The sequence below is a fragment of the Electrophorus electricus genome, chromosome 17, assembly GCF_041902795.1.
Source record: "Electrophorus electricus isolate QZ-2024a chromosome 17, ASM4190279v1, whole genome shotgun sequence".
Lineage (NCBI taxonomy): Eukaryota > Metazoa > Chordata > Actinopteri > Gymnotiformes > Gymnotidae > Electrophorus > Electrophorus electricus.
Window position 1 is genome coordinate 21120001 of NC_137513.1, and position 16073 is coordinate 21136073.

General features: G+C 42.3%; 1 protein-coding gene across 7 annotated transcripts in view; it reads left to right on the forward strand.

Moving 5' to 3' along the window:
* The window catches only part of brca2 (BRCA2 DNA repair associated), a 15739-nt gene extending 773 nt beyond the window's left edge, over positions 1-14966 (forward strand). For 2 of the 7 annotated variants that reach the window (XM_081700301.1, XM_081700300.1), the window contains exons 3-27: positions 1-5; positions 301-397; positions 481-530; positions 668-696; positions 781-898; positions 997-1052; positions 1244-1322; positions 1705-2403; positions 2505-6047; positions 6143-6235; positions 6321-6390; positions 6486-6910; positions 7062-7252; positions 7350-7537; positions 7758-7928; positions 8523-8883; positions 9005-9160; positions 9670-9817; positions 10382-10494; positions 12069-12270; positions 12505-12671; positions 12883-13021; positions 13162-13415; positions 13858-13980; positions 14355-14966. The exon at positions 1-5 is cut by the window's left edge and continues 214 nt beyond it. In XM_081700301.1, the coding sequence (XP_081556427.1) occupies positions 1-5; positions 301-397; positions 481-530; positions 668-696; positions 781-898; positions 997-1052; positions 1244-1322; positions 1705-2403; positions 2505-6047; positions 6143-6235; positions 6321-6390; positions 6486-6910; positions 7062-7252; positions 7350-7537; positions 7758-7928; positions 8523-8883; positions 9005-9160; positions 9670-9817; positions 10382-10494; positions 12069-12270; positions 12505-12671; positions 12883-13021; positions 13162-13415; positions 13858-13980; positions 14355-14738 (7861 nt within the window). In that variant the 3' untranslated portion in view covers positions 14739-14966. Of the gene's footprint in view, positions 6-300; positions 398-480; positions 531-667; positions 697-780; positions 899-996; positions 1053-1243; positions 1323-1704; positions 2404-2504; positions 6048-6142; positions 6236-6320; positions 6391-6485; positions 6911-7061; positions 7253-7349; positions 7538-7757; positions 7929-8522; positions 8884-9004; positions 9161-9669; positions 9818-10381; positions 10495-12068; positions 12271-12504; positions 12672-12882; positions 13022-13161; positions 13416-13857; positions 13981-14354 lie in introns of those variants that run through there. The other 5 variants (XM_081700303.1, XM_081700304.1, XM_081700302.1 and 2 more) reach the window with 5 other exon arrangements.
* Positions 14967-16073: the final 1107 nt, after the last annotated feature.

Consider the following 16073-nt stretch of genomic DNA (forward strand, 5'->3'; position numbering starts at 1 on the left):
TCCAGGTAGGGCATTCTTGTTTTGATGAGAATACCATAAGAATGAGATGAGAACAAATGCAATGCACCCTTTTCAGAGATGCAATAAGTAGTGTTTATTCCTTGAACTGTTTAAAGGTGTTTTGTAAGTGTTGGGTTTGTACAGTTAAAACACTGATGAAACTGCCCACTACCACTCATGACCCTCTTCCTCTTCCATTATAAGCTTTTTGATGTTGACCTCTATTACTCTTTCAATGTCATGTGACCAGCAGCAAGCCTGTACAATGTGAAGATGCCTCGTGTCACTCTCTCAATTTAGAAATGCTCTTTTCTTCACATCAAGGGATGCAAACCCCCCTGCAGGGTTTGCTGAGGACTGACTCAAACCCATGTCTGTTTGGCTCAGCAAAAGACAGGTAATGCTGGAGTGAATTTGGAAAAAACTTTTGTTTTCATGAAGCCGATGTGATTTCTTGTCTGTGTGTGTTTGTTTTTGTAGCCAACGGACTGAAAAAGAGTATGGATCTCGGAAGACAAATGAATGTTTTGGTAAGGAGACTATACCTTTTGAATATTTTTTTTTTCTTTTTTTCAAAGTTTAATTTTGTAGGCTTAATAAAATCAGTGTACCAAATGGTCCAATTGTCAAGCTTTTTCTGTGTGGTATGTTACATATGTTGTTACAGGTCTGCTGGACACACCGATAAGTTCTTTGGTAAGATAAATAATTTATTTCCAGTTTGAATCTTACTTATATAGACATTTGAATGTTGAATGAAGTGCTTGTTGCCTCTCTTAGGTACAAGATTCAGAGGCAAAACGCATCTCAGAGAGCCTTGGAGCTCAGATGAATCCTGACATATCATGGAGCAGTTCCTTCAACACCCCATCAACACTCACCCCCACGGTTATTTTGTGTACGTATAACAACAAGTATGAAATATTCCAGATTCGTTCTTTTTTTTGTCTTTTTAAACATTATTAATGGAATTATTTCATTTATTATTTCCAACAGCCAGACAGGAAACTCAGTCTTCACCAGTAAGTTTTCTCAGAGACAAAGAAGTCATTGTAAGTGGCACAGTGAAACAAATATTTAAGGATGAACTTTTATACTTGGACACAATTTGTTTTTACAGTGGCAACTTCACTATAATGTTTATATTTAGATGTGTAAATTATTGATTAACCAGTTAGTATGAAGGCATTTTTGCTTTTGACCACTTGTTTTTGCTTGTTGTTTTGTCTCTTCAAACATACAGATTGTACGAAACCTATTTCCATCACTGTCAAAAGACACTCATCCAGCATCTGAAAGGCAAACTTCTGTACAACACATTGGTAAGTTTTATAACTATATATTATCTCTACATCTCTTACCACTGTGTGTGTGTGTGTGTGTGTGTGTGTGTGTGAGTGTGTGTGTGATATATATATATATATATATATATATATATATATATATATATATATATATATATATATATATATATATATATATATATAAAATCTCATTTCAAAACTAGTAAAGTTTCCAGAGAAACAACATTTTAGACAGAGGAGGCTACTACTAATTCAGAAGCCCTTTGCTTGCACAGCTGATGAAGGTCCTTTGTCCAAGATGTTCTGTTTCCCTCCTTCTATCCTTCTCTGTGTGTGTGTGTGTGTGTGAGAGAGAGTTTTAAAAATTGGTTATTAATCAGTTTATGTGCATCATTAATAGATCTGAAAGGCCGGGCTGATGCAAAGGCATCAAACACTTCCTTAGACGATTTGGACGGTCTTTGGAAGCAGACAGTACCAGATGCAATAAAGGACGCGGATGTCCGTGGCACAGTGAAGAGTGTCCTTGATGGTGCCGAGGACGTCCTGTCCATCTTCTTTAGCAAGAGCAGCTCAGCACTGCGAAGAGTCAAAACCAAAGCACGAATAAAGAAGAGAACTACTCTGGCAGCGGAGAGCTTTGCACATCTTACTTTAGCATCAAATGTTGATTTAAGATCAGTCGAAACCTGCACTGCTGTTAAAATTGAAAGTCCCCCTATAAGTAAAGACCTCACACAGTGGACTCCACTAAGTTTATCTGATGTGCCAGACTCAAAAACAAAGCAGATCATTGCTTCTGAATTGGCAAACAAGCAACATAATAATTTATTACTTAACAGTGACTCTGCACAGCACACTTGTAGAGACAGTAATGCACAAGTTGTTCAGTCTTCATGCGCTGTTGAGAAACTGCAGTGCTTTCCTGATTCGTATTCAGAGAGAGCTCAGGCAAGAGGTTCTTTTATGGAGGCATCTCCTTCACTCACGCTCGCTAGAAAACCCAGGAGGTTTGTGTATCGAGTACAAAGTCCATGTCCATCAACTGAAGTAGGAAAGGGGACTGCCACACCAGTGTGGTCCTCGGACACAGACACTGGTAATACCAGTCATCTGTTTTCGTCTGCTTTTGTATTTCAAATGTCAGCAAATCAGATTGGGAAAACCTATAATGTATGCCTTTTTACCTTTTTCCTCTAGGTTATTTGACTGTAAATCAGTGTCTGGAAACATCTCTTTTTGAAGAGTCCAAACATGGTGAAGATGCACGCACAAAAGACACTGGTGATCATATGTTGCAAGCAGGAGAAACTACTGGTAAACAAATGACTTGGTCAACCCTCAGTGTAGACCAAGGTCTTAATATGACACAGCTTTGTGAAGCCTTTGCAGAAGATTTCACTCAGGGAGTCAATTTGGACAAATCGCCAAACCAAAGAGCACATAGCAAACACGATTCCCTCGGTAAGTCATCTTGCATAAAAATAAGCAAAGAACAACCTAACACAGTACCTAAGGAACAGTCTGAAGGTGGTGTTGGCTACAAGTGTTCTGATGGTAATTACAAGGAAACAAACGCAGCAAAGGTTGAGAGCATGACCTGTGAACATCCAAGATGTGACAGTGGCTATCCCTCCTTCCTTTCTGATTCTAGCCGGGTAACTATATGCTGTAGTGGTTCTGAAAGTTATCTACATTCTGTGTTTAAAACAGCAAATAATAAGGATATATATGTACAGCCAGAAGCTCTAATGAAGGCCAAAGCAATGTTGGATGAGAGAGGCCAATGTACAACTGCCAGGGTTGTTTCAGGTATACCTGAGCCAACAAAACCATCTCTGATACAAGTTTTAGCAAGCCCTGATGCAGTGCAGTTGCCTTCAGAAAGACATGGTCATGGGTTAAATTCTGGAAGAGAAACTTCAAATTTATCAACTAGGGGTTTAGAGTCTGGTTTTGTAACAGCCTCTAGCAAAAGTATTACTGTCTCTTCTGATAACCTTGAAAAAGCTAAAGACATTTTCAAGGAGTTTGATGAAAATACTGACAAATTGCAAGGCCGAAATGTGATGCATGACGGATGTCCAGTGCTTGACTTTAAAAGCAGTCAGAAACGTCAAGATTCTAACCAAATCAATGTTGATTCTTCTTTGACAGCATCGCAAAAAGCTGATGTAACAGAATTGTGCAGTATATTGGAAGAGGCATGCAGTCAGTATGAATTTACTCAGGTTAGGCCTACGAAGCTTGGTTTAAAGCCTCTGGATAGCACTCATGTTGAGAAGGATTGGGATTCTGATATACTTGCTGACATTGACTTTGATGACAGTTTTAACTGTGCTGTTGAGAGTCGGTTATCTCAGAAATATCAGACCAAGATAGATTCACCTACACACCAAACTCCAGTACTAAACAGCATGCACAGTAAGGATGAATCTATTCAAGCTGTAAGCATTAGCCAGCCATGCTGCAAAACTCTCAAAGTGGAGCCTAACACAAGTGATGAAAATGAGTCATATTGTTCTGGCTTTAAAACAGCCAGTGGAAAAACTCTTAGTGTCTCTGACAAATGTCTGAGCAAAGCAAAGAGTCTCTTTGCAGATTTGGAAGACAGTGAAGAAAACATTGTCACACTTCAGACTAATCGGCCAGACACTGTTGAGCAAAAGCTAAAACAATCCCCTAAATGCCATACAACTGAGCCCTCACCTGAAGCTTGCAATGATGGGTTATACTGCACTAAGAAACTAAATAAGCTTGAATTAAAGGCAGAGGAAAGCCTATGTAATGAAAATTCAGACTCTGTAATGACAGAAACAGAAATATGCAAACACATAGATGGCTCAGCAAATCTGGAAGCAATGCAGAGAAGTGTTGATCAGAAACTGAATTTACTTGAAATGAATGCAGTGAATTTTGGATTTAAGACTGCTGGAGGAAAGGAAGTAAAGGTGTCTGAAAAAGCCCTTGTGAACGCAAAAAGACTTTTAAATGAAGTTGAAAACTTTGAAGCTCGTAATATGTGTGAGGCCACTGTCTCACTAAAAGCCCCTCCAAAAACAAAAGCTGTCTCTTGTATCCTGACTCCTGTCCATGATCGGTCAAACATATCTACTGAATCTCTAAGAAAGGTTGGTGAAGAAAGGTTTCATGACAGTACTGAAAAAAAATGTCAGCCTTCACAATCCATACAGAGTGATGGGTTTAAATTAGCCAGTGGCAAAGGAGTCTCAGTCTCAGCAAGTGCTATTCAGATGTCCAAAGCCATTTTCAGAGACATTGAGAACAGTGTAAATTGCTCCAATGGAATTAAATTGGAGGATGGCAATACAAAATTAGATTCTGAAGCAAACAGAAATCAGAACAAATCTGTCAAAGTATACAAGATGGCAAGCAGTAGAGGGGTGAGCATCTCAGAAAAAGCATTTAAGGAGGCAAAGACATTTTTCAAAGACTATGATCTTGATTGCTCAGATATTTCTCAAGAGAAAGGAGACAAGTCAAGTGTGATGGATGACTGTGGATTCAAGGCTGTTGTGGTAAGCATGGTGCATTTGCCTGAAATGGACAGACTGAACAAAGAGGCTTTGAGTTTAAAGCAACAGTCCACGGCTTTGAATAAACATGTCCGAGAGGAATTTGCTAAAACTTCAGCGGAGACACTTCAGTCAACATCTGGCTGCAGTTTCAGTACAGCAAATGGTAAAACGGTGTCTGTTTCGGCAGAAGCACTTCAAAGAGCTAAAGCAGTGTTAGCTGATTCAGCTGACACTTCACCATGTGAAAAGAGAATGGAAATTTCAGAAGAGAAGAATGTTCCAGAAAAACGTTCCACTATTCCAGGAAGAAGCTGGAACTTCAGTACTGCAAGTGGAAAGAAAGTGGCTGTGTCCGATAAGGCGCTGAGAAAAGCAAAGAGTCTTTTCTCTGAATGTGAAGTGGAAGGTTCACTGCTTGATGAAGGACTTTCAAAAACGGCGGAGACATCGGCCACAGAACCCGAGTGTGCGAGGTGTTTGGGATTCAGCACTGCAAGCGGTAAAGGTGTGGCGGTGTCAGAAAAGGCACTGATGGAAGTTAAAACTCCATTTGACAACTGCGCCGACTTGTCCGTTGACGTGCATGACATCGAGAGTCATTTGAACATGCCAAAAGTACAACAGAAAAGCTTCCATGGTACATCTGTGAGGAAATGTATACCAGCTAATGCTGGAAAGCCTGAGGGAAAATTCGAGATCGTAGAGGATGGAGACTCAGAGGCCGATGCCTTAAAGTCAGGAAATGTTGGTTTCAGCATGGCTAGTGGAAAAGGTGTGACCGTGTCAAAATCGGCTCTTGAGGCAGCTTTGCCGACGTTCAAAGAATGCGATGCAGAACCAGCTGCCGGTGTCCATGGCGAAAGTCCACTTATCTCTGAATGTCAGGCTTCAGGAGTTAATGAAAATAATCAATATAAAATGGGACAAATCATAGCCACAGTTCCATCATTCGCATCACTACCCGCACATGGTGATTCTTCTCTGCTCAACTGTCGTTCTTTGAATACTGGTGGATGCAATGAGACTCAGCAGAAATATTTGGAGCAGGAAGCAATGGCGTGCACTAAAGCCCTGTTAGAGGATGATCTCGATGAGCACAGTCTGTTGGAGGATACTGGTTTTAGGGAAAGTCGTCCTGAGCACAAGTTGTCAATCGAAGCAAATATAGCAAGAAAACGGATGTCAGATGGTCGTGGTTTGACAGGTAAATCCTTTCAGCTCCATGATCTAAACTACGTTAGTTTTATACTGTATTATCAAATCTTTTTACATTTGTCTTCTTTTGTTAATTACGTTAAGGGCAACCTCCACTGAAAAGAAGACTTGTTTCAGAATTTAACCAGATCTCAGATGGCAGTAGAGTCTGTACTCCTGCGACAAGCAGTCCCAATGGTGAGTCTCCACTGTTTCAAATAAAGCAGGATTATTTACCCATAAGGTATCCCATGTCTCACTTAGTGTGCCATCACCTTTACAGGGACTCTAAATGACAGGCGAGTCTTCACATGCAATTTGCACTTAAAGCCCAATATTACTCTTCCGTCTAGGTGAGATTCTGAATTTTATCATACTTTTAGTGTTTTAGAAAAATCTTCTACATGAAATGGTGTGGAGACATAATAAACAAGTTTTTGATCTGCAGGGATGTCACAGAGCGAAAAGCAGCCAACCCAGATTTCCACATTGCTTTTCCACATTCTGCTGATCAAAAACGAGCAGCAGCAAACCTCAAAGCAACAGTGTTTGTCCCCCCTTTTCAAAAGAATAGCAGGCCCGAGGCACCCAAACCGTGTGTTTCTACAGACATTGCTAAAGGTCCAAGTGTGTTTGTTCCACCATTTAAAAAGGAGGACAGCTTGGGAGGTATTGATCTCCTGAGGAGTCCATCCCACAATTCCAGCGTCTCAAAATCCTCGTCCATCTTAAGCTCTGGTCAAGAAAATAAAATGACTTTTGTGAAAGGGAAGGCCCACATAGTTGGGACACAAGAGGATTGGAAGAAAGAGACAGAAGCCCAGCGAGATGTGAAGTTGGGGAGTCTGCCCACTGGAACGTCTGAAGATAAAGGTAACCTTTGCAGCATATGGAAGTCTATAAATATCTTTTTATGATGCTGTAAGCAAATAAAATGTGTGCATTAGTCATTGTAAAGTAGTGTTAATTACATGGTTCTCCATATTTTATCTTAACCAAGTATTATGTTTTGCGGTGCTCAAAGTCTTTGAGGTTTGGCAGCAGTCTTTGGAGCTGGCGCGGGATATACAGGACATGAGAATCAGAAAAAAGAAGCGGCAGACCGTTCGACCTTTGCCTGGCAGCCTGTACCTGGCGAAGACATCTGGGGTGACCAGGATATCACTGAGAGAGGCTGTAGGACACAAGAACCCAGTCCAACACACTCAGGAAGAGGTGCATATTTCTAATTCTGTATTTCTGTGGTTATTTCACAGCTAAGTCTATTTGTGGCTGCTACAAATCAAGAAGCTCCTTGCATTTTGTCCCGCAGCTGTATCAGCGCGGTGTGCACCGCAAAGTCTCTCAGATAAGCAGCGAAAACGCAGAGTCATTCAGGTTTGGCTGGGCTGAATTCTTCGGACATGAGGCACTCGCAGAGACGGGCGGCGTCCAGCTGGCTGACGGGGGCTGGTTGATACCGAATAACGAAGCATCTGCAGGCAAGGAGGAGTTCTACAGGTGAACACTTGAGCCTTTGTGCTATAAATTCATATGAATAATGGGTGAGTTATGGACTAGGGATTCTCTGTTCTCATATGGATTCTCTACTCACTTTTCTGAGTTATTATAGCCCCTGGAAGTGATCACAAGGAGTCCGGCAGGCACTTGTGGGAGTTTTTTTTTTTTTGTTGTTTGTTTTTGATTTTTATTGAATCACCATTGTTTTCTTCCTGCGCAGGGCTTTGTGTGATACCCCTGGGGTTGACCCCAAACTGATAAGTGAGGCATGGGTGTACAACCACTATCGCTGGATTGTATGGAAACAGGCCTCCATGGAGAGAACCTTCCCCGAAGTGTATGGCGGTCTGTGTCTTACTCCAGAGCAAGTGCTTCTGCAACTCAAACTCAGGTGCTGCGTGTGCTGCACATCTGTCCAGAGCAGTATTGTGAAGCTTGCATGTTGCCATGTCCATGTTGCTTTCGTGGAAATGATGGAAAAGTTGTGCTCTTGTAATTGACTTCAAAAGATCAGTCAGCAGATATTGTAAAGATATGAATATTTTCAAGCCCCCCCAACACCCCCCAATCAACATGCACGTGCAAGTCTTTTGTTTTATTTCCCTTGCTGTGTCCCCTGCAATAGCTCTGAGCCTCCCCTAGGGGGTGCACCCTCCACTTTGGGAACCACTGCCATAAAGTATTAATGCTGAGAATCTTGCAATGACCATTCTGAGGTTGTTTTTTTGGTGGTGGGGGGAGGAGGGTTGCTTTATTTCATATTTTAAATATTTAATATTTAGATTACTATTATATTGAGCATCTAAATGTGTAGACTAAGTAAGAAGACTAAGAAAACTTGGTGCTCAACAAGTCCTTATACTGTCATTTAGTCAAAATGAACATCAGTGTTTACCTGTTAAAAGTAAGTTGGTGTGTTCTGATGGTTAATATTAGTACTTTTGGTTAATTTATTATTGATTAATTATTAATTGTTCATTCTTAGATATGACATTGAGGTGGATCACAGTCGAAGGTCCGCTTTAAAAAAGATCATGGAAATGGATGACACCCCGGCCAAGACCTTAGTGCTGTGTGTGTGTGGCATTGCCACTTCAGTCCGTAATCAAGTGGGAACAGAGAAAGCTGCAGCCCCCACTGATCCCAGACTAGAGGCTCCAGCTGCAGTAGTATGGCTTACTGATGGCTGGTATTCCATTAAATCCCTGCTGGACCTGCCGCTGTCGTCCATGCTGCAGAAGGGCCGTCTCAGAGTGGGTGGGAAGATTATCGTCCATGGGGCAGAGCTGATTGGCTCGCAAGATGCCTGTGCCCCTTTGGAGGCTCCTGATTCGCTGATGCTCAAGGTGAGGTGATGTACACACGCCTTGGTTTCAGATTAGACAGACATGTGTTCAGTCCACGAGAAGCATCACTAAGGTGTTCTGCTGAGATTAGCTTTATTTCAGTGTTATTCCTCTTTCTCAGATTTCAGCTAACAGCACAAGGCCAGCCCGTTGGGACGCTAAGATGGGTTTCCATAAAGATCCCCGACCTTTCCAGGTGTCCCTCTCCTCACTGTATTCCACCGGTGGAGTGGTGGGCTGTGTAGACATCATTGTTTTGAGGAGCTACCCTACTCAGGTGCTCGCACGCTCTCTCTCGCTCTCTCTCACTGGCTGTTTAATTGTGGTTAAGATATCATTTATACATATACTTTACCTTAATTAACGTTAACGTTTTAGCAAATTTACTTTTAGTCCATTGAGGAGTGCGATCACACTGATGTGATAAGCCATGGCTTGTCTATGGAGTATAATCACACCGGTGAGATTAGGATCTTAGAAAACTGGATGTTCTGGTCAGTAGTTTTGTCCAAGAGGTGCAATGTACCTCTGCAGTGTACTGCACTGTAGAGTCCTCGAATGTTGTCCAAAGATAAAGAATAAAAACCCAATCCTCTGCAGTGTACTGTATTTGTAGCGTAGCCTTCATCTTGTTAACCTTGTGTTGGTATGGACAGTTAATTATGCAGTTTACGTTTCAGTAGTAGTAATGTTAAATTCAAAACATAAACAAACATGTCACCAGTAGGCTGTACATTTAATCTCAGCCATATCAGACCACTATTTTTGTGTTAAAACAAAACGCAGTGGATGGAGAAGTTGTCCGGTGGGATATTTGTGTTCCGCAATGAGCGGGCTGAAGACCGAGAGGCCAGACGTCACAGCAGTGCTAAGCAGAAGAACCTGGAGCTTCTGTTCTTTAAGATACAAGCCCAGTTTGAGAAAGAGGAGGAAAGTATGAGATCACACTCTTCTGTGTGCAACCTCAACAGCTCCAGTGATTGTGAAATATCAGAACATAGAACATATTACTTTTTATGTTTATAAACAAAGTAATATGTTCTATATATATATATATATATATATATATATATATATATATATATATATATATATATATATATAAATATATATAAAATATGTGTGTGTGTGTGTGCTACATATAATTTGTGGCAGGTCTTGTCACTACTGGTTGTCTCATTCTTTTAGGATAAATTTGATCTTTCTTTTACTTGATTTTAAAGTTTGTTGCAGAGCATATTTGTGCTTCTTGGATGTAAATGTGTCCCAAACTATAGTGCTGGACTGCTAAGTGTACAGAGAAGTATAAACTAGTGATAACAGTGAATGTGTTTAAAAAAAGGTTATTATATAATAATTTCCGAACTTCATTTGGCTCTTTGAGCCTATTTGAGCTGGGTTTATGAACAAAAGCTGATGTCCAAATAACGATGAATCTTTTTTTCTACTATGAGAAACATTTGAATCTACTTTTAACTATGTGAATCTACCTTAATAGAGAAGAAGAAAACTAGAAATCATCGTCGAACATTCACTCGTCAAGAGATTGAGAGACTCCAGGATGGTGAGGAGCTTTACGAAGCCGTGGAGAGTGACCCAGGTTACATGGAGGTAAAGGACCGGCGACCCGAGCGCTGAGTTATACAGGCGCGGTCAACATTATTGGCACCCTTGAATTTTGCATACATCATATAAAATATCTCCTGAAATAAAGTGTTTAGCAAAACAGCTGGGGTCCTTATGAACTCGTATGATTGATACAGAAAAACCCATGACGCAAAACTAACAAATTTGGAAAAATGAATAGCAAAATGAACAAGGCCAGGAGATGAACATTGGATCCTTTGTTCAGTTTGAAACAAAGGACAAAATCAGACTATTCTGTGATGAATTAAGAAGTTAGACTGACCTCTCCCCACCTTGTTAGTGCTCGCATGACTTTAATTAGCCTGTGAATGGTTGCTTTGATGCTGAGGAAAGCCAGTTATTTGTTCGCAACGGCAAACACAAGAGAGCTGTCTGAGCAGACCATCATCACCCAACACAAGCAGCTGAAAGGGTACCAGCCCTTCTCTAAAGACCTTTTGAAATGTTATCAACATGTTTGCTTAGCGTGGAACAGTCGAGACCTTTCCAGAATGTGGTGTATAGAAGAAAATTGATTACAGAACCCTATGAAAGTTGGTATGAATTGTGTAAAAGAAATCAAGCAGAACATCCAATTCAGACTAAGCTGGAGACATCTGAAGTGATGGTGTCAACCCTTTCCATTCGCCACGCGCTGAACAAGGACGGGCTGTGTGGGTGAAGGCCAAGGCGGACCCCGCTGCTTAAAGAAAGATATGAATAAAGAGGTCAGAGGGCTGTAAAGGCATTTTATACAGCAGCGTCCTCCTGTGTGTTTGTGGCGCAGTGGGGATTGGACTATTTTAAAATCCTGAGTTCTGATCTCAGTCTGATTTGAAAATCTAAGCAGTTAAAACTGCTAATGAGTAAAGGAACTCTGCAGACAAACAAGAGCTTTAAAGATCTGCTATCAATGAGTGGGAGAATGTAGCAGCAGGCAGGTGAAGTTGCTCACAGATGGCTACAATAAACGTCTGGAGCCTGTGCGTGCTGCCAGAGGTTGTGCAACCAAGTATTGGGGAAAAGTGCCTTTAATCCTGTCCATGTCATATATTATGTTTCTTCTTTATAGCTTCTTTGAAACGACTGCACATATGATTGCACTTTTATTATAGATACTATATGGTACTATAATTTTGTGGGTTTTTTGGGGGGGTTTTTGGCCCTGGATTTCGTAATCCCTAGTAGATGATTGAAAGATTAATGTAACTGGTTGTCCACTTTTGTTGTCACTCCTGAGGATGGACAGCCTGGAGGACTCTGATGACTGTGGTTGGAGCAGCTTTCTATTAGAGCATACGCAGGGGTAGCTCAGTGGTTAAGCTACTGGACAAGTAATTGGAAGGTTCAAGCCCCACCACTGCCAAGTTGCCACTGTTGGGGCCCCTGAGCAAGGCCGTTAACCCTCAATTGCTCAAGTTGTGTTCAGTCAGAATTGTAAGTCACTTTGGATAAAAGAGTCAGCTAAATGCCGTAAATGTAAGTGTATGCACCAAGAGCCTTTAATTTTGCAGGCTGTTTCATTTATTTTCTTTCTTGACTATGCAACATGTGCACAGACCCATCTGAGCGTACAGCAGGTGGAGGCTGTGAACAGCTACAGGAGGGGTGTGGCTGAGCAGAGGCAGGCGGAACTACAGGAGCGTGTGCGCAGGGCTGTGCAGGAGGCCCACAAGGCTGAAGGGGGCTGTCTCAACCGAGATGTCACCCCCGTCTGGAAGCTTGCCATCGCCGACTCCAATGACCAGCATGGCAACCATGGTGAGTTTATCAGCAGTATTGATTAATCTCGGGTCTGAAGTTAAGGTATGAACACAGGGTTCATTAACATTACTTGGCTATTTGAGTGTTCGTAATCCCATTTTGTCATCTGTTGCCTGCTTTTTTGGTTTGAGTTCTGATTTCTTTTCATACACAAAGCCCTTTTGCTGTCCTCTATGCTGAAGTAGCTGTACCAAACCAGCTGGTCACGGTCTGCATATGTACGTTTCCCAGTGTACACACTGAATATCTGGCGGCCCTCGGCCGAGTTGAGCTCTCTGCTCAGGGAGGGTGGCAGGTACAAGGCTTACCATCTGGCCACGTCTGAGACCAAGAAGCACTCTGCCAGCGCCCACGTCCAGTTCACAGCCACCAAGAAAACACAGTTTCAGGAGTTGGAGGTAAATCTGGGTACCAATAAATCTGCAGCCCTTAGACATTCTGGAAATACTGTCCTCTCTGTAGGTTAGCACATGTACATAACTGCCAAAAATGTGCATCCTTCTCACAGTAAACACCCCAATACTAAATAAAATTATTATATTGAAAAATTATTGAGTGGAAATTGAGAAATGAGAGAAGTGTGATGATTAATTACCTTGATGATTACAGGTTTGCCCGGAACAGTTAAGTAAATGTTTTCCTTTGAGACGAGTAGCAAGCTTCAGGGAGCTCCAGGACCCCAGGTTCAGCTCCCCGTGCGGGGAGGTGGATCTTGTAGGATACGTCATCTCCGTTTTGGATAGACAAGGTTCGTTTGACTCAAAGGAATAAGTTGTTACTGAGAGGTACATCATCCTCTGTCATTTTCTTTTTCAGCTGTGTGACCAGGAGTCTTTAGAGTCCTTTAAGTAGCTATTTTGAGTGTGTGTTTCACGGGCCTGTCTGCAGGTTCCTCTCCGCTGGTGTACTTGGTGGATGACGGGCTCGACTTCGTCTCTGTGAGGACCTCCGGGAGCCTGGTCCAGCTAGCGGTTGAGGACCTCGTGAGGCCGATGGCTCTCCTGGCCGTCAGCAATCTGCGGCCGCAGCGGCTGTGTGCGCCTGTGCCTGACCTTTACGCTGGAGAGCAGTCCCTCTTCTCCACACACCCCAAGGACCCCCACATAAAGGGAGCCATGGCCCGGATCAACTCTTTTGTCCAGGTAATGGCTGTAGGCAGAACTACACTTCCTACCGAAGGCTTATTTCATCATGTAATCTTTTGTTCGTTCTTATTTTTCTTTTTGTCTTGCATTTGAAGTAGCACCTATGGTGTTACCATTTAAGAGTATTGGTCAGCATTACATCAGCCAGCTCCCGGATCGACCCACAATGAACCTGAAACGGCTCGAATCTAAATCATTCTTATGGCTAAGCTCTAAAACTCCCCCCCACCCCCCACCCCCCACCCCCCCATGGTCTTAAATTCTCCTTCGTTTTATTTTGCGTGATGTTTCAGTTCAGTTGTAATCGGTTGTGTCTTGCCGCCATCTGTCCAGCTGAGAGCTGCGGTGAACCTGTAATGTTCTGCACGCGGCTAGATGGTCTTTCACCTGCAGCTTCTGGTTAAGTGGATTTTTATGATGTTCGTCGGTTTCCGTGCAGGGTTACAAGTCGTTTTTCAGTGTCGCCGAGGAGAAGCTCTCAAACCTGATTCCACCTGGCTGTTCAAACTCCTTTCCGTCCCTGAGAACGCCGGGCTTTCTGCCAAAACAGAACATCAGGATTGTGAGTTTGTTGTTTCTGAATCTTGTTTTTGTGATATCCTTCCATTTGATGAATATGAACATGGTTTATGTTCATACAGGGATGCAATGACCTGGTTTTGACCCATTCAGTTCAAGGTTCTTCCCAAACTTTATACTTAGAATTCCTCCAGATCTGAAGACCCAGCATATCTCATGTTTCTGTTTCCCCTGCTCTGACATGTGTGCCTTGTCTGGTAATTAATCAAGCCCTTGTTGAACAGCGAGCTGTGTTGGAGCAGGGCAAACCCAGAAATGTGTAGTGCACTGAGCCCCCTGGTCTGGCACTGGAACCCATAGAAGGGAAAAACGCCTTCAGAAGACAATGGCATCATTTCTGCATTTCATTTTTCCTAGGCAACACCCCAGCAAGCAGGCAGGGTTTTTTCCCCTTTCACCCCAGTGTCCAAGCCAAGTCCTTCCCCCGCTGGTGGCTCTGAGCCCAAAGACCCCAGGAGTGTGAAACGAAAGCGTGGCATTGACTACTTGTCGCGCATTCCCTCTCCGCCACCCATCACCCCGCTGGGCACAGGCACCTCTCCCAGCGTCAACAGGACGTTTAACCCTCCGAGGAGGTCCGAGACCCCCCAGTGCCCCCGATCTGGGCTGGACCCAAGCCCCAGCTCCGCCGCCTTGCCAGTGGAGGAGCAGTGGGTGAAGGACGAGGAGCTGGCTTTGATAAACACCCAAGCGCTGGATGGGATGGGGCAAGCGCATGGAGAAGGGCCCTCGTCCACCTGATAGGGACCAGAGCAGCCCCAGGGTCAGCACCGGCTGTTCTGCCCAGAGCCACACGTTTACTGCATGAAAGCAAATTGTTTGTACTGAGGCATCGTTCATTTTAAGATATGACTCTTTTTTTCCTCCAAATTGCACAAGAGATTATTTCTGTGATCTTGTTACTGTAGGCGAGTAGTTTTTGACCAGTTTCTCCAACAAAAGATTAATAAATGTTCTATTTTATTTTTACTTATTGTCACTGAATTAATTACTTGAAATTAATACAGAAACTGTAGTTGTTTGGTGGTTAAGAATCTAAAGATGATGCTGAGGGTTGAGGGTTTTCGGACTTTTTCCGAGTTTGAAACTCTCTGCTAATAAATGCAACCACCAACACACTATAAGAACACACAATTTATTAATAAAGTCCTTGATAAAGACAGATAGCTTTTAGGTTTGTTGAACACGGCAGCGGGGAGATGCTGATTCAGTGTTTTTCTGGTGTTCCTACTTCATTTTCACAGTAGATGGAAGCAAATCCCTGCATCTGTATATGGACCTGCGGTGCATTAGTCAGTACTGTACACTTGCATTAAGGTAGTCACAACCTGAGGCAATAGTGTGCTCATTTAGACTTTGGTAAATATCATAACACAGTATGTTTAATCTAAAAAAAAAAAAAGAATTGTAATAGATTTGCTACTGTGAGGGTTCTTTTTTTTTTTTTTTTTTTTTTTTGTATTTTATTATTTTTTTTTTTTATTTTGCAGTCTGTGGTTGCTGTGTTTTGTCAGAACTGTTTAACACAGCAAAGACAGGCGATGCATTCCTTTCGTACCACAAGGAAGCTGCAATATCTGATAAGGGCAAATGTATATGTTTAAGATTCAGACATATTTCGCTTCCCGAAATACAGAATCTACACTTTACCGGCCTTTACCCCAGATAGCAGTCAGTGCTTATTTTATCCTGAAACTGAGGAACAACCCATAATCTACTACTTCTGTGTGAAACAAAAAGTCTCAGAAAACCACAGAAATGCCAGCCTGGAGTCCACACTCTCTATTGCCCTTCTTCCTAAGCTTTTCATTTTAGCACCTATTATCTCATTTTAGACAAAACACCTTTCTATTTTAAGCAGTGGATCCCTTGGTGAACCCTGATTTGCAACGAAGGATTGTATCTTGCGCATTCCAGAGTTGAACTGGCAGAAATGGCTGCCTGAGGTCAGCTCTTAAAATATTTGTGGGCCTGAAGTGAAAAGGTTTCAGTTTCCCATATGGTTATGTTTCCTCCCTTAAAATGTTCTGCACAGAATAGTCCTGATTCTAATAATGATGATAAATATATGGATTA